Source organism: Arabidopsis lyrata, assembly GCF_000004255.2.
Source record: "Arabidopsis lyrata subsp. lyrata unplaced genomic scaffold ARALYscaffold_1, whole genome shotgun sequence".
Classification (NCBI taxonomy): domain Eukaryota; kingdom Viridiplantae; phylum Streptophyta; class Magnoliopsida; order Brassicales; family Brassicaceae; genus Arabidopsis; species Arabidopsis lyrata.
The window spans coordinates 26,964,302-26,986,312 of NW_003302555.1; the positions used below are offsets into that span (position 1 = coordinate 26,964,302).

The 22,011-nt window shown below is 31.3% G+C and overlaps 3 protein-coding genes across 5 annotated transcripts; 2 read left to right on the forward strand and 1 right to left on the reverse strand.

Annotated features, from left to right (window-relative positions):
* The first annotated feature begins 10,126 nt into the window (after window positions 1-10,126).
* Window positions 10,127-12,293, forward strand: LOC9330362 (zinc finger A20 and AN1 domain-containing stress-associated protein 2). 3 transcript variants are annotated; one of them, XM_021013056.1, is made up of 3 exons: window positions 10,127-10,399; window positions 10,568-10,602; window positions 11,401-12,293. In XM_021013056.1, the coding sequence occupies exon 3, from the start codon at window positions 11,403-11,405 to the stop codon at window positions 11,922-11,924; it is 522 nt and encodes a 173-aa protein (XP_020868715.1). In that variant the 5' UTR covers window positions 10,127-10,399; window positions 10,568-10,602; window positions 11,401-11,402; the 3' UTR covers window positions 11,925-12,293. The 3 variants fall into 3 exon arrangements, with proteins under 3 accessions (XP_020868715.1, XP_020868717.1, XP_020868716.1); XM_021013057.1 differs by having other exon boundaries at window positions 10,279-10,399; window positions 11,396-12,293; XM_021013058.1 differs by lacking the exon at window positions 10,568-10,602 and having other exon boundaries at window positions 10,268-10,399.
* A 2,369-nt stretch (window positions 12,294-14,662) lies between these two features.
* On the forward strand, window positions 14,663-16,212 carry LOC9327685 (UDP-glycosyltransferase 89A2). The gene has a single exon (XM_002891577.2). The coding sequence runs from the start codon at window positions 14,777-14,779 to the stop codon at window positions 16,157-16,159; it is 1,383 nt and encodes a 460-aa protein (XP_002891623.2). The 5' UTR covers window positions 14,663-14,776; the 3' UTR covers window positions 16,160-16,212.
* A 509-nt stretch (window positions 16,213-16,721) lies between these two features.
* On the reverse strand, window positions 16,722-18,894 carry LOC9327686 (zinc finger protein WIP5). Its single transcript, XM_002894255.2, has 2 exons — window positions 18,261-18,894; window positions 16,722-17,192 (listed from the first exon to the last, which is right to left on the reverse strand). Exons 1-2 carry the CDS (start codon window positions 18,816-18,818, stop codon window positions 16,746-16,748), a joined length of 1,005 nt encoding a protein of 334 aa, XP_002894301.1. The 5' UTR covers window positions 18,819-18,894; the 3' UTR covers window positions 16,722-16,745.
* Between the last annotated feature and the right edge of the window lie 3,117 nt (window positions 18,895-22,011).

The following is a 22,011-nucleotide window of genomic DNA, read 5'->3' on the forward strand; positions in this document are numbered from 1 at the left end:
GAGCTATTTGGAGTAAACATTGGAAAGCTCTCCATCATGTCATTGTCTTAGGAACGTTAGCTAAGTCCTCTACTTTGTAAACCCTCAACAAGTCTCCTCCTATATATGTATCCTTTGTAACCGAGATATGTAATTGAATGAGTCTTCTTGCATAATCTTTCTTCTATTTTTCTCTCAACTATGATTCTTCATTAATCCAAATTTCCGCTCAAACTCTCTCTCAATCTTAACAATCTAGACCTAGCTAGTCTCCTTATGCAGCTTCCACGAAATTACCTTTTTGGTCTTTGCCTGCATCCCAATTCCTATTGATTTCAACCAAATCCTGCAACTTTCACAAACAGACAAGAGTTGCTTTTGCTGTTATGAGCTAAGCAAAACGGCTACTCTTAGTCTTGTTGTCTTGCATGTATGCGTGGCAATACTGAGCTGGCATTGCTTCTCCTTCGAGCTTCTTCCTTTGTTTTGAACTTCATCTTTATTTTTCAAAATTAACTATGGATGTTACATGAATGAAAAAATATGGGTAGCTCAAGATATGTCCCTATCTACTAGAACATTCAGATCAAATGGTGATTTACGCGTTTACTCACATAGAAATAACAATTATTTCACTGTTGCATTCATTTATAGAAAAAAATGCCCGTAGAACACTATTTTGTAAGATATTAGTAGTGTATAACTTCCTCGACTGCTCAAAACACCAAATCTTGGGTCATTCTTAGAGATTTTAATCAAATCCTCACTTTGAGAAGACTATTTATCTATTGTAAATATCTAAACGTTCGATTTACTAGCCAGGATTAAGAGTTTTTTTTAATTTCAGTTTAATATTGTATATATGCTCGATGTGTATTATAACAATCTTACACAAGCTGTATAGTACAATATTCTCCATATCCTTGTACATAAAGAGTTTCTATGTATTTTTTTCTTATATATATATATATAAAATTTGTAACAAAATCACTTTTCTTAATCTCTTACTAGTCTTTATCAAAAAGGCTATATTAATTTTAAACCACAATATTTATGTGACATGTTTGTCTATGGTTATAACCGTCTGTTTATGTGACAATATTTACAAGAAACCACAATATTTATGTGACAATATTTACAAGAAAACAGCTCAAAACTTACGGGCATATCCGTCTGTTTTCCGCCAGAAACAGCTCTAATCTGACGAAAAATTGATGGATGCGTCCGTCGGTTCTAGAGCGTCGGTAAAGAAAATATGTCGGTAATTCATCGGTAATTACCGATGGATTTTCGAGGAGTGTATTACCAACGGGTTATTGACGGAAAATGTCGTCAGTGAAGTCATCGGGAACCCGTCGGTATAAAGTCATCGATAATTGGTCGGTGCTTTTTTCTGACGGATTACTGAGAGAATTTACCAAAAATATCTCCGTCATTACCGACAGAATTTATTTTTTAATTTAAATTAATTTTAATGAATTTTTTCGTCAAAATAAATAAAATTAGTGAAAATTATATATTAAGAAATTGCATTAATATTTAAATTCATAATTTCAGAATTACATCATTAATAATGAAAATATTTTAAAACTAAAAAAAAAAAGAAATTGTTCAAAAAAATTACGGAAATCATAAAAATCACGACAACCTCGCGCGCGCATTTCATTCATGAACGTTAGCATCTCGTCATCCCTCCGCTTGTACTCCACATCCCTCCTCTCTTTCTTCACTTTATGTTCCTCCATTTCCTTCTCCAAAGCCGCAATCCGCTTATCATTCTTCTCTTCCATGGCTTGGTGGTAATCGAAAGATGGGGCATAAGAGAAACCCGAGAAACGAGAAGAAGACGATATTTGGGAACGATTTCCTAACCCAAAAATCCGTTCCTTGGATTTGTGAGTTTCCTACAAGTGAAATAAGAAAATTTATTTAAACAACACTTTTCAAAGCATACTAAAATATTTAAAATCATAAACTTCATTAAAAACATCAACAAATTAAAGTAAATAACTCATATAACACAAATCCTAAGAAATTTAGAAATCTAAGAAATTTTGTCCAAAGAAAAAAAAAAATCTAAGAAATAACTATTCTAACACAAATTCTAACATATCTAGATTCTAATTCTAACATAAACTAACTAGTCCATATCCTATTCTAACAAAAAATTCGAACAAATCTAGATCCCAATTCACCATCTAACAAAAACTAAAAAACTTTAAAGTGGAAGTGATAACTTACACCATAAGGAGAGATATGAGGCGAAATCGCGTGAGTGAATGTACAGAAATAGGAGGTGAAATCGCCGGAGAGGGGAAAATCACCAACAGATCTATATAATTTTCGTCTTAGGGTGAGAAAGCAAAAGTGGAGAAGAAGAATCCCTTTTCGTTTCTTATAACGTCATAACTGACGGCTTTTTAGTAATAACTTAATAAAACTATTAATTGCCGCGTTTTCCAAAATTTCATCGTAATTGGTTCCCGGGCAAATTTTCGAGGTCCGTCAGTAATCTCTCAGTAATTATTGACGGATTACCAACGGAATGAGAAAATGCTTTCGGATTGGTTGTCAACATCTTTGAAAATAAAGAACCGTTGGTAATCCCTCGGTAATTACTGATGGATTACTGACAATTTAGGGTTTAGGGTTTAGGGTTTAGGGTATAGTAATTATTTATGGATTACCGACGGATTGCAAAAATTCTATAAAGAACCATCGTTAATCCCTCGGTAATTACTGACGGATTACTGACGGTTTAGGGTTTAAATCTTTATTAACATGGTTTTTTAATGGAAAATGTGTGTATAAACTCTAGTATACATTAGACATAGTGTGTAGTTTTTAAAAAAAAACCATTTTATAGTAAAATTTATAAAAATCAAAATGTGTGTTACAAATAGCAAATACTAATCCATAAGATGTATGAAATTAAACCATCATAGGTACTTTTGGTGAAACACCTTAATTTTTTAGAAAACTCAAATTTGAAGGATATTTTGTGCACTAATTAGCTTATTTGTGATTGAAAACTAATCTTTTATGTATTGTTTATCAATAAAGTGTGTCAACAAGTTAAAATGACATCTTATACCCTAAATCATCACAAATCCGTCACTAATCTTTCAGTAATTGTTGAGGGATTACTGACGGGTTTCACTTTAAACCGAATACAAATTTTAGAGATCCTTCAGATCGAATGTAGTTTTTGTAGAATCATAACTCCGTTGGTAATCTCTCAGTATTTATCAACGGATTACCGACGAAACTGTTTCCGTCAGGAAAAAACCCACGGAAAACCGACAGACGCCTTCTCATCAACATTCGATCAGTTTTCCGTCGGTAATATGAAGCCATCAATAATTCCGTCAATTTCGTCTATGTTTTCTTGTTATTTCAAGACCAGAAGGTTTCAAAAGTTATTTCAAATGAATTTGAGAAATTATTTATAGTAATGTAGTTTGTGATAAAACAACAAGAAAATTGAGGATATTTGATTTTGTAAGCATCTAAACAAATATGTAAGATGTAGATTAATTATTGATATTGATTCATTTTTTAAATTATGATCAGTTTGAGTTACTAATATTAGTTCATGTTTAGAAAATTTGAATTTATATCCAAAGCATGCGGGAATTCACAGTACATTCAAGATTCACAACAACCGACTAATCCAATACAATTAATAACCTCGAATATCTATTTTTTTTTTCTAATCTGATTAATTATTAATGGTGATATTTATTTATTATAATATTTTATCTACTAAAATCAGGTCAACCGCTAGCTATTCATATATCTCCAAGTAATTTTATTATTTTTCATTTATCAAAATTGTTTTTTGTACAAATAAAGCATATCATAATTTTTAAACAATTGTGTGGTATTAAGATGGAGCTTATATAAATTTTTTTTTCTTTAAGATTCATAGACCATTATCAACGATATTACCAATATTACCTTCGGTATCCATATGATGGATAGAATACATGATTTTCTTGTTACGACTTATTTTTTATGACAACATGATATCCTATATATTATTATTTTTGATCATTTGCAATTATATAGAAAAAAAGATTAACTTTACTAATATCAAATTGAATTAATTAGGCTAATATCAAATTATTATTACAACAACTAGATTTTAACCCGCGGTACACCGCGGGGCTATATTTTCTTAAAAAAATCAAAATGTAATTTGTTTGATAGATTATTTTGATTGTTAATTTTAGGATTTCACCCGTGGTATACTATCTTTTATAAATATCAACCCAAACCCGTCCCATCATATTACCCGTCCTGTGAAATTAAACATCATTTAGTTATTTTTCTTTTTAATAATACTTTTATTTAAAAGCTATATAATTCAAGTCAATTTAAAAATTTCTTTTAAATGGTTCCCATAAGATATATATACATATAAATTAAATTTGTATAGAGTTGAAATAATATTAATATTACAAACTTTTTATATAATTTAAATATTATAAATATTTTTAAAAATTGCAATATATATTTTTTGTTATTGAATAAGAGGATATTATGTGTAAGAAATGTAGAAAATAAGAGTTTAATATTTTTATTATGGAGTCGCAAGAAAAATCTTTTATTTCTATACATGTTATTCGTTTATTAATAATAAAAGAAAACAAATCCTTTAAATTAGATATTAACTAAAATAAACGCACCATAATTACTTATTAAGTAACAACCAATAAATTTCACCAAAAAATAGGTAACAACCAATAAATTCTAAACGCAGTAATTAAAGAATGAGATATAAAAAAAATATCAAATAAGATATAAGAATCTTAAAATAATTGAATATCTAAATAATTTAATTGTTAGTGTCGATTTTAATGCCTTCATTAATGTGGATTTTTTTTTTTACAGAGAAATATTTCCTAAAGATTATCACATTAATGACTCAGAAAATTAAGGAAGATATGAATTTATGATTCTCGAAATCGTGTTGGTAATATCTTTAATTAATATTTTTCAAATTTAAATAATTAATGTCAATGGCATTCATCCGTAAATACATTCCAACTCCAGGATTTATTTGCTAAAAGTCATCCAAAAATGTATATATAAGACTACTGATGCTCTTTTCACCGTGAAGGATAATAACATATTACCCTTACATGAACTTCAAGATATTCATGATTGATTATCTGCAGAATTAGCCAAACCCGCAGAGTTTCAGCCCCCGAATACCCATCATTTACAATTGGTACGTACATTTGTGTGGGGGTTTTGAAAGTATTTTTTCTTTCTTTGTTTTGGGATTTGAGGGAAATTGTTTGTTGTAGACTGATGACGAAGGACCTTTAGATATTGACAAAAGTAAGTTGTTATTGTCGAACTACTTAAGTCCTGTAAACCAATTTTTTAATTCTAATTAACTGATAGGATTGATGAATCATATATTTATTTGAAATTCATACCTTATTATACATATGGTAATTAGTATGACCAATTAATTATTTTGTAACATTTTTATTTGTTTTCCACATTGGGGTCAAATAAACCAAATTATTGGTGTCATAAATCAAATAATTTATTCGCTACATTATATTTTTTTCTGCAAACGAAACTTTATTTAAATAATCAAATCATTACATAGTAGTCTTTTTAGCCACAATGGCTGAGAACCCGAATCTGAATAGAATTCCCCAGAAGTACAAATAGTAGAAGCAAGATGATGAGCGATTCTATTATTCACTACATTATCTCTATACTATTAAAAGAGAAGTACTAATGAAAATGGGTCGGGTTAAAATCAGAAAATTGATACGAAATTCTGAAATCGGATCTTTGAAATTTTTTTGGAATATAAATTCGAATTAATAATGAAAAATCGAAATAAAATCAAATATTTATGGAAATCAAATAAAATCTGATTGTACTTATGGTAACTAATAATAAAAGCATATTCCAAACAATATTATACATTAATTACGTATAGTAAATTTGTTCATATATTTTTGGGACTAATTCCATAACAATCAACGTTTTTGTCATTAATTTCGCTCATTTTAGCCAATTATCATTAATTGAAAGATATTTTACTTGCTTCTAAAGATTTCTAGAAAATTTATCACAAATAACCCATCTATTTTATAAATTAAATTGATATTTTTATTTTGGTCGTGTAAATTAAATAGATATTTTTATTTTGGTCGTGTAAATTAAATAGATATGAAATCCATGTAACTAATTTTAATTTAATTAGATTAAATCGAAATTATGATATTTTCATACCTATAGCTTACCAAAGAAGTTTAATTTTCAATTTATAAAGATTTCTTGAATATGATTTTAGAATTATTCAACAAGATGATAAGTATTTATTAAATTTTGTGAATCATGAAAAATAATAATTAATTTATAATCATTATACTTCATCTTTCAATCTCTCATCTAACAAATAAGATACATATTCTATTATTACTATGTCCAAACTTCATTTTGTTGTATGACTAAATAATATTCTCATTAGAACTGTCAAAGCGAGTTGATTCGTCCCGTTAAGTCCGTTTTGCGATAGACAAAAAATATTTTGACTTGTAGTTAGTCGGTCCGCACGACCCGCGGGTAGCATATATGAAATACAAACCCGTCCCGCGAATGTATGCGGATTTGCGGGATTGTCCATGGATTTTGTTTAAATAATTTTAAAGTAACCAAAATTTAAAATACTACTAAAAGAAATAAATAAATCAAAATACTATTAAAAGTTTGTTTAAATTACCACATGTTGAATAAATTATAATTTTATCAATAAATACTAATATGCGGGCTGATCCGCCAACCCGCGGATGAAAACCGATTATACCTATGACCCACTACGAATTAATCCATGTGGCCCGCTTATTTGCGGGTTTAATATATTTTCCCAAATCTGCCCTATAGTGAGATGATGTGGGCTGGACCCGCGGTTTTTGACCTATTTTGACTGCTCTAATTCCCATGAATCGTCTAATTTTAGAATTTTAAAACACAAAATTCTATTTTGTAAATCATAATTATTACGATGGGTATATTTATAAACAATTTTACATTTTCTCTACAATTCGTTATTATGAATATTTATAAGTATACTACACGATTCGTTCTACTAAAAAACACACACAATATTAAACGCAACATATGTAAACCAATATTCTCCCGCGGTGGACCGCAGGTCCGATCCTAGTATTGTTATTAAAAAGTAGAGAAAAAAAAACGAAGTGAAAAAATATTGAATAATTAAGAAATGTAAAAATTATTTCTATATATTTGGTTAAATAAATGGAAAAATTAGATGCGATAGCTTAATGTAAATAATTAAACACATTGCTAATAACTAAAAAGTAGGTAATACATGTCAAGTATTAGACGTATTAAATGTCAAAAATTTAGAGGTAACCGTCTCTTATTATATAAGATTTGATGATGGATATTTACACAACGAACCACAAAGCTAATATGTTTTATTTTTCTTCTCAAATGACACTCGTTTTATAACAATTAGGTAAGAATCCGAGCCATTCACGAATGAATTTATAACTATACTATATTATTGTATATATATTATTATTTATTATAAAATATATAGTTTATTAAAAAATTCACTATGTTTCAAAGATATAAAGTGATTGTGTTTTATTTTATAATATGTATTTCACCACAATTCAAAAATTAAACTGAAGTTTTTCCCAGATCATTGGATTTCAGGAATACATATTAGTTTTTATAAGCATACTTTTATATAAATAAATAAATAGATAGAGGAATACATATCTATAAGATTTTACCAAAAAACTGTATATATTTTTAATTTATTTCTTTCGAAAGATAATTTATATTGGTTAAATGAATGGATGTCCATTCCCCCCATAATATATGATATAATTATATGAGAATGTTGTAGGAATTTTAACTAAACTTATTGAATGGATCATATTTTACAAATAAGATACCATTTACTTTATTCATAAGTTTAGGCATGTAATATTATAATTTAGAAAAGAATTTGTATGGTGTTGAAATGCATTTAGTATTTTTTTATATTAGTTTAATTCAAAATATGTAATTATGGTAAGTTTAGTAGTACTTATATATGTTTGGCAATTGGTTTTTATCATGATATAATTTGTGACTAAAATGTTTGGTAAATTAAATATTATATTTAATAAATAAAAAGAATATTAAGTAACATATGTTCTATTTTTTCTTAACAAATAACCTGAACCAACGAAAATATTACAATAGTTAATAGCTAATTACGTTGAGTAAAATTGAAGATTTTCTTTTTGTTTTTATAAATTGACTTACTTATATAAAAAATAACTTAGTATTAGTAAATATCACCAAATTCACCACAAATCTCTTTCCATTAATTTTAAAAATACCAAAATATGAGAAAGTAAAAGAGGACTAAGCAAGAAAGAAAGAAGAGATTTGATCATAAATTGGTATCTACAGTATGTTACTTATTTTCTTTTAATATATTAGCTTTCAAAATATAAAAGACTATTTTTAACTAAGAATTTACAAACATTAATCAAACAATAGCCACACACAAAAAAAAAAGAATATGGTTATAATATCTCTATACTATTAAAAGAGAAGTACAAATGCAAATGGATCGGGTCAAAATCAGAAAATTGACCCAAAATTCTGAAATCGGATCTTTGAATTTTTTTTTGGAATATGATTTCTAATTAATATTTAATAATGAAAAATCGAACTAAAATAAAATATTTATTGAAATCAAATAAAATATGATTGTATTTATGGTAACTAATTATAAAAGCATATTCCGAACAATACTATACATTAATTACGTATAATATATTTGTTCATATATTTTTGGAACTAATTCCATAACAATCAACGTTTTGTCATTAATTTTGCTTATTTTAGCCAATTAGCATTAATTGAAAGATATCTTACTTGCTTCAAAAGATTTCTAGAAAATTTATCACAACTAACCCATCTATTTTATAAATTAAATAGATATTTTTATTTTGGTCGTGTAAATTAAATAGATATGAAATCCATGTAACTAATTTTAATTTAATTAAATTAAACGAAATTATGGTATTTTCATACTGATAGCTTACCAAAGAAGTTTAATTTTAAAATTATAAAGATTTATTGAATATGATTTTTAGAATTATTCAACAAGATGATAAATATTTATTAAATTTTGCGAATCATGAAAAATAATAATTAATTTTTAATCGTTATATTTCACCTTTCAAAGTTTCAATCTCTCATCTAAGAAATAGGATATAGATTCTATTATTCCTATGTCCAAACTCTATTTTGTTGTATGACTAAATAATATTCCCACTAGAGCTGTCAAAGCGAGTTGATTTGTCCCGTTAAGCCCGTTTTGTGATAGGCAAAATATATTTTGACATATTGTTAGTTGGTCCACACGACCCGCAGATAGCATATATGAAACACAAATCCGTCCCGCGAATGTATGCTGATTTGCGGGGTTGTCCGTGGATTTTGTTTAAATAATTTTAAAGTAATGAAAATTTAAAATACTACTAAAATAAATAAATAAATAAAATTAGAGGAAATAATTTTATATCTCATTATATTTATAAATATTATAATTTCATTTATTAAAAGTTTTTAAATTACCAAATATTGAATAAATTATATTTTTATCAATAAAGACTAACATGCAGGCTGATCCGCCAACCCGCGGACGAAAACCGATTAAAACCTATGATCCACTGCGAATCAATCCGAGTGGCCCATTTATTTACGGGTTTAATATATTTTCACAAATATGCCCCATAGTGAGATGATTTGGGCTCGACCCACGGTTTTTGACTTATTTTTACTGCTCTAATTCCTATGAATCATCTAATTTTAGAATTCTAAAACATAAAATTCTATTTTAATCATAATTAATATGATCGGTTTAATTATAAATAATTTAACAATTTCTCTACAATTCTTTATTATGAATATTTATAAGTACACTACCCGATTCGCACAACTTAAAACACGCACTATTAAAATCAACGTATGTAAATCAATATTCTCCCGTGGTGGACCGCGGGTCCGATCCTAGTTATGTTCTTTGAAAAATGTAGGTTCTAGTTCCGTTTCAAAAAAAGCGAGTCAGCATTAGTAACTCTTTTTTTCAAAAAAGGTAAAATGAATTGAAATTTGAAATGAGTAAAAAAATCAAAAGAAAGAGCCAATAAGATACGTACACGTCATAGCCGACTCTAGCACAAACGGTGTGAAACGAAAATATAAACGTCGCTACAAAAAAAAATCGTCGAGAGAAACAAAAAAAGAGCCTAAAAAGCCGACCTTTTTTCTTTCTTTCTCTCCTCTACCTCTCAGCTTCTGCTGGATCTCTCCAGCAGACACGATCTTGTTCGGAGAGATTCGTAGGGTAAGGGGTTTCTCTTCTTCTGTATTTTGCTTTCACCTTTATAATCTTTTTTGGGTCTTGATTTTGATGTCGACTTTCATTTTCATTTCCATTTCGATTTCGATTTCTCGATTCTGTTCTGTCAACTTATGTGTTTGGGGTTTTGTCTCTGTTTTTTTTATTGATTAGGGATCTATCAATCAAGGCTTCAAGGGCAGAAACAGGTGAATTAGCTTTTGGTATTTTATTTAGGGTTAAGCTGTTGATGTGAATTCTTTTTTATGGTTCTTTGATTGTTGGGTAATATTTGCATGTGGGTTTGCTATGTTTTTTAAATTTGAAATGAATTGATGTGAAAAGTTGTAACTTTGATTTCTGATTTAAAAAGCTAAATTTTGAACATTTTCATTTCTGTAAAGAGAGTTAGTAGTGTTGGATATAAGTGAGATTAGCTTTGTGGGTATTGTATGCTTTTGAATTTTGGAAATGAATTGCTGTGAAAGTTGTTACCTTTCATTTCTATGAAGAAAGGTAGTGTTAGATGGAAATTAGATTAAGTATGTGGGTGTTGCATGTTTTAGAAGTTTGAAATGAATTGCTTTGAAAGTTCTTAGCTTTATGCTGATATAAGAGGCTAACTGTATAGAAATAAGATTAGTTGCTCTACTGTTATAAAAATGATTCATTTATGCTTGCCTAATATATGTGGAACTAGCTGCGAGGTAGCTTAGATACTATTTTTCGGTTGGGTAGCTTATGGTTGGAAATCAGGTTTTAGTAAGATCTGTTTGTGTTTTCAGGTTCTAGTGTTAGCAGAAAAATGGTTCTAGGTTTGCTTTTTTTCTTTTTCTCTTCATTCTACGTATTTTAGATCAGGGACTTATAGGTAGTGTGGTTGTAGACTATGAAGATCATGTATAAGGCAACTGTTTGGGCTTATGTTTATTCTTCGTGAATCTGTTGAGAATTGTGTTTCTCTTTTCTATGTTACTGAGACTGAGGATGACTGTTTTTAAATGTAGAAATGGACCACGACAAGACAGGATGCCAAAGCCCACCTGAAGGTCCGAAGCTGTGTATCAACAATTGCGGTTTCTTTGGAAGCGCTGCCACAATGAACATGTGTTCGAAGTGTCACAAGGATATGTTGTTTGAACAGGAACAGGGGGCTAAGTTTGCATCTGCAGTGTCTGGAACATCATCGTCCAGCAACCTCATAAAGGAAACCATTACTGCTGCGTTGGTCGATGTTGAAACCAAATCCGTTGAGCCGATGACTGTCTCTGTACAGCCATCCTCTGTCCAAGTCGTTGCAGAGGTAGTAGCACCAGAAGAAGCTGCAAAACCAAAGGGACCAAGCCGATGTACTACTTGCAATAAGCGGGTTGGCCTGACTGGATTCAAATGTCGCTGTGGTAACCTCTTCTGTGGGACACACCGCTATGCAGACATACATGACTGCTCCTTCAATTACCATGCTGCTGCGCAAGAAGCGATAGCTAAGGCAAACCCGGTTGTGAAAGCAGAGAAGCTTGACAAAATCTGAAATTCTAAGTAAACTTCTCTGATTTCATCAGGTACACCGGTGTTTCCTTCCTCCTGTCTGTGTCTGGTTCAAGTATCTCTCATGTTAAAAAGGTTTTATATAAGGTCGAATGAAAGCGTGCTTGATCTTTAGCTTCTTCCGTCTCTCTGCAATATTTGTGGTGTGAAACTTTCTATTATCTGTGTTTGCAAGCAGAGAAATGTGCTCTTAAAAAAAAAATGCTTTGATATGTTTTATCTTTCTTATTATTTTTGAGCACTGTCTTTATGTTTCCCGTTTGGTCTGTATCATATTGAGATTGTCTCTGTAGCTACATTAAGCTTATTTAAAAAAGGCTTGTGTTTGTCATTCAATGGATGTTTTAGGTCTCTGGTTGGGGTGAGCTATGTAACTTTGAAAAGTCATGAGCTTTTAATATATGTATGGGTCGCTAAAAAACTTGAGAGCTCATTTTTTCCTGTTCTGGTTACGAACGTGCATAATCGGATAAACCGGTTAACTCTCAAAACCACTCACTCCGAAGACTCATTTATTACTTATTAAATTCTTACCCGTGCATTCTATTGACTGTTCCTTGTGTTACATAGTAATGAAGAACAAAACTAGAAACACAATAGTAGTTTAATTTAGCAAATACAGATAATGCCGGGCTGTAGGGACTGGCCACAGTCGCGTGTTTGAAGTCGAGAGGTCTCTGGTTTGATTCTAGAACGTTCTAATTGCATAGCCTTATTATGGCAGCTCAAAACATATTATCATCTCCGACTTAATCTTCCTAAATACTTCTGCCAGCTTACATTGATGCCTTGCCTTTCTGAGTCTTCAACCGACCCTACCTACCCAACAAAGTGTCCATTACCTTAAGTCCTAGGCGGAACATTTTGGCCTAAGCCCGTTTTTAAACAGACCGTGGAAGATGTGGGATATGATAGGCGGTGTCAGTTGCAGAGTATGTACATGTTGAGTTGTTGTGGCAACGGGGAAGATTGATGGAATGGAGAGTTTTAGTTGGTCAACCCTCCACACAAGCTCCTATAAAAGTGGGTTTTGGATGTGGATAGTGTTTGTGTTCTGAAATAAAAGGTTCGGTGATGCTGTAAAGTGTCACCTCTCTGCTCTCTCTCTCTCTCTTTTGCCCGTTTCTTCTATAAATCTATTAGTGAGAGATGGAGATGATCGGGAAGAACACAAAAGCTCCAAGCGGTATCGTCTCAATTGCGTAAAAAACATCGTATCAAGTATCAACTTGACATAAACGGCGTTGTCTTGAATTCTCTTAAGCTATCGAGGTGCCTTAAACAACATCGTATTCCTATGCCGTAGACGGCGTCGTGTCCAGTTTTGTCGTGTTGCCTTTAGTTAAACGGCGCCGAATCAACTTGACTTCAACGGCGTCGTCTTATAATATTCTAAACGGTGTCGCATCGAGGTGACTTAAACGACAGCGTATTTATATTTCTTAAACGTCGTCGTATTTAATTTCTTTAAACGGCGTCTTGTCAAATTTCGGTGTCGTGTTGTCTTAAGTTAAACGGCATCGTATCGACTTGACTAACCGGCGTCGTTTTAAATTTCCTTAAACGGTGTCGTATCAAGTTTCCATAAAACGACAGCGTATTCATATATCTTAACGTCGTCGTATTGAGTTGCTTTAAACGACATCGTATGACATGCCTTAAACGTCATCGTATTCGGTCGCCTTAAACGTCATCGTATTCATATCGCAGAAACGTCGTCGTATGACTTGACTTAAACGACGTCGTATGGGCGTCATTTCGACTTGCTATAAACGGCGTCGTATCAGGTTACTAAACACATCGTATATACTATATAGGTTCTTCGAATCCTCGGTGTCGTATGAAGTTGCCTTAAACGGTATCGTATGACGGCTTCATTTTCCCTACACGGCTTAATCGAGTTACTAAACCACGTTGGTTCATTTCCCTCTAAACGGCGGCACCGTATGGAATTGCTTCAAACATCAGCGTTTCGATTAGACGCCACGCCATCGTATCGAAAATGTTTTTGAAACGGCGTTGTTTGATTTTACGATTTTCTGATGAGTCATCAATCATCATCACTGTTGGTTCACCGGTTGACTCGCCGACCCAGTGAGTTTAACCAAAGTCACGTGTCAGTATCTCAACAGCGTACGTTCGTTTTCCTCATACAACCCCAGCACCGCATGTTCTACGTACTATGATTCCGCTTTTAGTTTTGTTTGATTTCACCAAAATACTACCAAAACGAAAAAAATCTATCAATATCAAAATATTTTACAATAACAAATAAAAATAATAAATATATTTACAGTAGCAAATATTGGTGATTTAATTTTATTTAACAACATCATCAAATATAAATAGAAGGAAATTTCTGATTTCCCAATTAATTTTTCTTCTTCTAATTGAAGTATTTTTCTTCAAATTAATTAAAATAACATAGAAATATATATAAATTAAAACATTTTCATTTACCATTTATTATTTTCTTTTTAAGTAAAAAATCTCTTTGTCAATAAAATCAACTCTCATGAATCATGATTTTGCATTTAATTTTACGTAGATTTCTATCTATTTATTAGTTTAGACTTTAGAGGATACAACTAACTTTGATTTTTTCTCCCTTTTGTATCCAAATGAAACTTTACACATGCTTTATAATCTCATCAATTAAGTATTTAACAAATTTCAAAAAAGAAAAAAATTAAGAATAATGTTTTTCGTTTTTTTGGTCAACAAAAAATCTAGACATAATAATCATAATGTAGACATATAAAATGCCAATGCCAATGCACATGTCAACGTACATCACTCTCTATATCACCACCGTGCGTAAACAACAACAGCGAAATGAACGTAGCAATGCCGCAGCCGCCACTTGGAACTAAAGGCGGCGGTTTAAAACCGCATATCATGGTGTTTCCATATCCAGCACAAGGCCACTTGCTTCCTCTTCTCGACTTAACTCATCAACTCTGTCTTCGTGGCCTCACCGTCTCCATCATCGTCACTCCTAAAAACCTTCCTTACCTCTCTTCTCTTCTCTCCGTTCATCCATCCGCCGTTTCCGTCGTCACTTTACCTTTTCCTCCCAATCCTATGATCCCTTCCGGCGTTGAAAACGTTAAAGACCTCGGTGGTTACGGAAATCCCCTGATGATGGCTTCTCTTCGTCATCTTCGAGAGCCTATCGTCAACTGGTTAAGTTCTCATCCAAATCCACCGGTCGCTCTCATTTCTGATTTCTTCCTTGGATGGACTAAGGATCTTGGTATCCCTCGCTTTGCTTTCTTCAGTTCTGGAGCATTCTTAGCTTCGATTCTCCATTTTGTCTCGGACAAGCCTCATCTCTTTGAATCAACTGAGCCTGTCTGCTTATCGGATCTTCCTCGTTCCCCTGTTTTTAGAACAGAGCATCTCCCGTCTTTAATCCCTCAGTCTCCATCATCGCAAGATCTTGAAAGTGTAAAAGACAGTACCATGAATTTTTCGAGTTATGGTTGTATTTTCAATACTTGTGAGTGTTTGGAAGAAGAGTACATGGAGTATGTGAAGCAGAATGTGAGTGAGAATCGGGTGTTTGGTGTTGGTCCGCTTTCTTCAATCGGGTTAGGTAGGGAAGATTCCGAATCCAATGTAGACGCAAAGGCGTTGCTGAGTTGGCTCGATGGATGTCCAGACGATTCAGTGCTTTACATCTGCTTCGGAAGTCAAAAGGTGTTAACCAAAGAGCAGTGTGATGCTCTGGCTCTAGGTCTTGAAAAGAGTATGACCCGGTTCGTTTGGGTGGTTAAGAAAGATCCGATACCTGATGGGTTTGAGGATCGGATCGCAGGTCGAGGAATGATTGTTAGAGGGTGGGCTCCTCAAGTGGCTATGTTGAGTCATGTGGCGGTTGGTGGGTTTTTAAGCCACTGCGGATGGAACTCGGTGCTCGAAGCAATGGCTAGTGGAACAATGATCTTGGCTTGGCCCATGGAAGCAGACCAGTTTGTAGATGCGAGGTTGCTAGTGGAGCATACGGGTGTGGCGGTTAGTATATGTGAAGGGGGTAAGACTGTGCCTGCCCCGCATGAGTTGAGTCGGGTCATAGGTGAAACAATGGGTGAGCATGGACGCGAGGCGCGTGCTCGGGCTAAGGAGATGGGACAGAAGGCACTAGCTGCAACTGAAGATGGAGGAAGCTCTACTGCTGATTTAGAAAGACTTGTCAAAGAATTGAGCTCTCTATAAAGATATGATTCTAAATGAATAAAGAATTTAAAAAGGTTTATCCAAATAAAAAAGTGTTTTCATTGTAAAAGTATCAAGCATCTAAAAAGTTAGAGTCTCACTAAGAGTTACAAAACTTTGAACCGGTAAAAATTAACGAGGGAGCTAGCTAGTTAGATTTGAAACCCTCATGTTATCTAAGAAGCAGATACAAAGTAAAAAATTGGGCTTCAGATACCAAATCTAAATATCATACAACTAAACTAGCAATAAACAGACACAACTTCATAAATCATTGGAACATCAAAACAGGGCCAAATACCAACGAAGTATCTACAATTCATGTAAAAATGTATTGAAAATGACATATTTAAATTTAAAGTTTAGGCTTTCTTTGCCTTTTTGATTTAACCTTGCACCACAAGTCTTTAATTTGCTCTATTACTTAAAAGTATCTCAAGCTAACGGAGCAAAATCTTTAGTTAATTAACTTCTTAGTAATTTTTTTTTTAAAAAAAACGGCACAAAACAAAATAACACTAAGATCCGAAAAACAAAACTAAAGAACAAATCAACTGATGCATGAGAGGACAAGGAAACAAAACCCCTAACTAACACTCATTGTTTGCTCGATATCAGAAGCAGCCTCATAGTAGTCCTCATGATCTCCTCCAAAACTATCAATCCCACAAGGAACATGACCACTCCCAAAGGCCTTGACGTGGTCCTTAAGCGACCTCTTGTGCTTAAAATCAGAGCCACAAGAGCAATACCAAAGCTTTCCACAATTCTTCTCATGCGTTCTCCAATCTCCTTTCACTGCAAAGGCCTTACCACACCTACGACAAGCAAATGGTCTAGACCCGTGTTTACGTTTGTAATGTGTTTGAAGGGTTCGAAAGTCCTTAAGAGGCTTGGCTCGCGGGTGGTCAATGTTGTTCTTGCAGCCTGGTGCACAGCAGAAACATGGTAGTCTTAGCATTCCTGTTGGTTGGGTTCCTCTTAAGGATTCTGGTCCCTTTCTGTATTGTGAGCCGTGTCCCCACATGTGCATCTACGTACGATAAAACGTTTTACAGGTCACGGATACAACAAAAAAGTCAGTCTAAAGAATTTAAGTAACATTAGTTTAAAGTCTATATGTTTACAAATTATATAAAAAATAATTATGTTTACCAACATTTGAAATTCGTAAATGAAAACTTAAACCAAACTTATTTTCTTTTGTTTGAGTTTGTATTTTTATATATAATTTTCAAAAAAATATTTCATTAATAATGTTATGTTACTATTTTAAAATGAATACAATAATTTAACATATTTACCAAAAAACAATCCAACCTTATACAGTATAAGATATAAATCTGCTTTAACAAAAAAAAAAAAAAAAACAGGGTTTAAGATATATAACTGTGAGATATCAAACACTTTAAGTGAATATGGAGATCTAGATCTTAGCTTTGTTTTTATTTCATGTCAAAATTTGCTTTTGGCATGAGATAAATTTAAACTGTATATATCTTTGGAGTAATATTACTAATAGATATAAACAAAACATATTACTAATAGATAAAAAACAAAATAAACGTCTCTATTCCGAAATAATCAGCTAGACATTTACCTTATGTCTTAGCTGTCTAAGAAACTTTTTTTTGGGGTGTTATGATCGTTCACAAAATTCAAGAGAGACAATAAAGATGTAGGTGTACTAAAGCATATTTCAGGGTTATAAAGAGTCAGTCTGACAAAAAGACTGTTGGTTAAAGAAAATCTTCCGACTTAAACCCCTTTGATAGGTCGATCTTACATAGCCATCATCATTCAACACCCTGAAACTGATTAGACGTGTACCATCAAATTTTTAAAAGATAATTATTCTCGAGTTACTAAAAATATCAAGGCATAGTAGTAATTACCAAAAGTACTAGTACTTGTTAATTACCACTATTAATGATACCCCTAAAGATCCATGAATCAATAACGAGTTTGTACTTAGCCTCACACAAAACACACACACAAAATCCATAAAACAATAGACTCAAATCTGTTTTGAAGAAAAACCAATAAAATCTTGAAATGAGTTAAGTCTTTAGAGTTGATTCTTGAATCAATGGTGTCATACCTGCATGTTGTTGTATCTGTTGAATGTCTTGAGGCAAAGATGACAAGAGAACTGTGTAGGACCAATCAAAATCTGAGAAGGAGTAGGAATCCAATAGTGATGAGCTCTGTGTAGATCTCCATGATCATCATCATCATGAAGGTAGGACTCAACTGTGACTTCTACACCTCGGTCATGATCTTGATCGTCCGTGGTTGTATCAGGAGCAATATAGCTCCTAATGTTCTCTCCAACACCGTAGTTTGGTTGCCCTAAATGAAGATCCACAGTAACATGAGGATCATCAAGAAAGTTTGAAGAGCTGATTTGATCGGTGTCCATGAAATAGTGTTGATCTTGTTGTTCTTGGTGCCTTATGGGGCTTAAGCTAAGAAGAGGAAGAGCTTCTCTTAGTGGAGGTGAGTTAGGGGAAGTGAAAGTGGTAGGAGTATGATTAATGTAATTAGGGTAATAGAAGCTTTCGTGAGAGTTGTAAATGTAAGAGAGAGAAGTGGAATAGTTGAAGTTATTATGGTCACATCCATTGTTGAAGAGATTGGAACAAGCTGGATTAGACATGACTTTGAGGAGAAGACAAAGAAGAAGAAGAAGATCAAGAAGAAAAGCACCGTATCTATATGGTTTGATGGGTATGTGCTAGAGAGAGAGAGATGAGATAGGGATGTGAGTGTGAGTGTATATATATATATATATGTGTGTGTGTGAGTGTAATGTTTGAGATGTGACGAAGCGGTGGAAGATTATTCATTATGATAAAAAGGGTACGGAGAAGGTAGAGGGAGAAAAGACCTAAGAAGAAAGTTGAAGAAGCAATAAAGAAACAATCTTTGGGACTCGCAATGGTGGATATGTATGTTATGTATGTATATGCACTATAAAGTCAAATTAGATCCTTGTACTTAAGATTCAGGGTGAGAAAAATATATCTTAAACTTCATGAATTGGAATTGGAGATAATTATGTATAATTCTGTTTAAGTAACATATAGAGATTAGAAAGTTTATTTTGTGTAGGATGGTCTCACATGAATAGGAAACATCAAATAACACAAGATTAAACTTTCAACGAAAAAAAGAAAAACACCAGATCATTACATATTTACTGTATTGAGATTTTATGGATCATAAGCATTAAGCAATGCCTATCACCGGACCGATATCATTAGCATTTAGCAACCGCTTCAATGGTGTCTACTGTGTAGAGTGAAGTTGTTTAAAGTCACAATATTTAAAGAATTATGTTTGCTTAATTTATAAAAGAATTTAATTATTGTCTCACTTAATTAAAATTCGTTCGTAAAAAAAATAACAAACGAAAAAATCCGTTTGTAAAATTTAAAAATCATAAAAGTGCCACAACGTCTCCTTTTGTCCAAAAAAAAAAAGAAAGTACCACACAATGTCTCCATGCATGAAGGTTACGAATCAACATGTGTTTCTATCATGTCACTAAATCCCCTCAAGAATCGGATATATAAAGTAGTGGTATAAATTAAATTTCGAAATTTAAATTGTACGTGAAGCTATTGGTCCCCAAGACACAAACTAATTAATCCTCTATATCCTTGAGTATATACATGAATCAAGGATATAGATGCGTGTTCTCTGCCTTAGACATCGAATACCGATAATTATGTGTGTGTATACCTATTTATGGAGAGAGGTTATATATTGATAAAACAATTAGGTGTTGTGGGGATAATATATTGATGGCTTTGGGAAAGGAGATAGTTGTGATCTAAGACAGCACTTGCTTTGGTGGTCTCGTCTCCATGTCGGCTCCGTTTCAGAAACATATTACTTGGGAATGGTAATTCCAATTTCTTATTCATCTACACGTAAATGTGTATTTTACTGTTTTGTATAAAGATTTCAATTTTTGTTTGCTATTTTTTTTTTCTCTTTTTCTTTTTATAAGTTTTTTTTTTCATACACGTTCCGATTCATGCATACGCTTCTAACACATGCTTTTCTAACAAAAATTTATACATATATGTTATTCTTTTTTAAGTTCGAATGTTAAGGAAGTCAATCATGCATTCATGCGATTGTAACAATATTGAAATATTCTTAATCAGAAAACAATATTGAAATACCGTTTTTCTTTCTCACTTTTGTAACCATGATACGATAAACTATTATATGGTCCTCTATAGACTATTTATACGTTGCTATTTGTCATGGGTGTATTATACACCGTGTATAATAAGAATGAAAATCTAAACAAATAAGATTGAAACTTATTTAAAAATTGTATAAACTAATCAGTTCAATCTATACTATTAATTGGGAATCATTAGATAATAAAAAACCTTTAAGTTGTAGAATATAACATAGAATGCCATTGATTTTTTTTTTAATTTGAAGAAAGAAAAAACAATTGTAAAAATCAAAATTAAAATTAATAAATTAATAACTGCCTAATATTTTTGGAGATTGTTTAAAGAAGATTCCATAATAAATCAAGATATTTAATTCAAAAATATATATATATATATATATATGTAAACTTATTTATTTTGGTAATATATTATTAGATATTTCTGGAAACGACAATCTAATTTAATAACAAATTATTATTTAGTTTAGATTTTAAAAGATTTTCTTAACAAAACTATGCTAATTAATTCTGATTAAATCACATGAAAACTAAAAGATTTCAAATTTTATTTTCCAAATATAAAAAAACATTTAGTATATTTATCATATATAATCTAAACTAAATACTTTCATCCTTTTAAATATAGCATATTCAACAAATAAGTTTTGGATTTTAGATATGTAAATATCTAGAAAATATTTGCAGTATACATTAAAATATTTTTTTTAAAAAACGGGTAGTTTTCAATATTTTAAATATATATTACTAAACTAAATTTGAGTTATATAAAAGAAATATATTTTTGAAATGTATTATACAGTAAAACCTCTATAAATTAATTATGTTGGGACCAGAAAATTTTATTAATTTAGAGAGGTATTAATTTATAGAGAGATTTTCCTAATTTTGTAATTCTTAAAAAATTCTATCTAAAAATATATATTTTTCTTTATAAGCAATATCTTTTTTAAACCAATTGCAAGTAGAGAAACAATTATTAAGTTTAAACAACAACACAAACTTTTTTCGAATAAGAAATTCATATTTCATTAATTTTTTTAAATATAATATTTTAAATATATATTATAGTAATTTATATATGACATATATAAATTATGTCATATATATAAATTTATATCATATATATATATATTAAGTTAAATATACATATATATATATATATATATATATTGATAAGTTTATACAATTATTAATTTATGATATAGATGAGACCATATGTTTATATGAGATTTTCAAAAAAATTATTATCTTATTAATTTATCGATTTATATCATATTTTACACTGGTCCCAACTCGGGACCGGAAGAATTTATTAATTTAGAGAGGTTATTAATCTATACTAGTATAATCGCAGCACTTTTTGTGACGGGTGGGTAAAAAAGCTTTCGGGTATATCGGATATCCGACCCATTTTAAAAATTTCTTCACAAAAAATTTGTTGGGTCGGGTTATATTTAACCCAACTCATACACCGGATATTCCATATTTAATAATTTAGATTTTTAGAAGATTTGATTAAGATTTATAATTATGATTCTCCTATCATCTTTGTTTGATTTGTTTTTAACTGTTTTGAATCATCATATAATACATAAAGTAAAAAAAAAATCAATTTTTTTTCTGCATATAC

Coding starts and splice junctions, on each gene's coding strand:
- LOC9330362 (XM_021013056.1), top strand. CDS start 11,403: ATGGACCACGACAAGACAGGATGCCAAAGCCCACCTGAAGGTCCGAAG.
- LOC9327685 (XM_002891577.2), top strand. CDS start 14,777: ATGAACGTAGCAATGCCGCAGCCGCCACTTGGAACTAAAGGCGGCGGT.
- LOC9327686 (XM_002894255.2), bottom strand. CDS start 18,818: ATGTCTAATCCAGCTTGTTCCAATCTCTTCAACAATGGATGTGACCAT. Junction 17,193..18,260: donor ACAGATACAACAACATGCAG/GTATGACACCAT, acceptor TATCGTACGTAG/ATGCACATGTGGGGACACGG.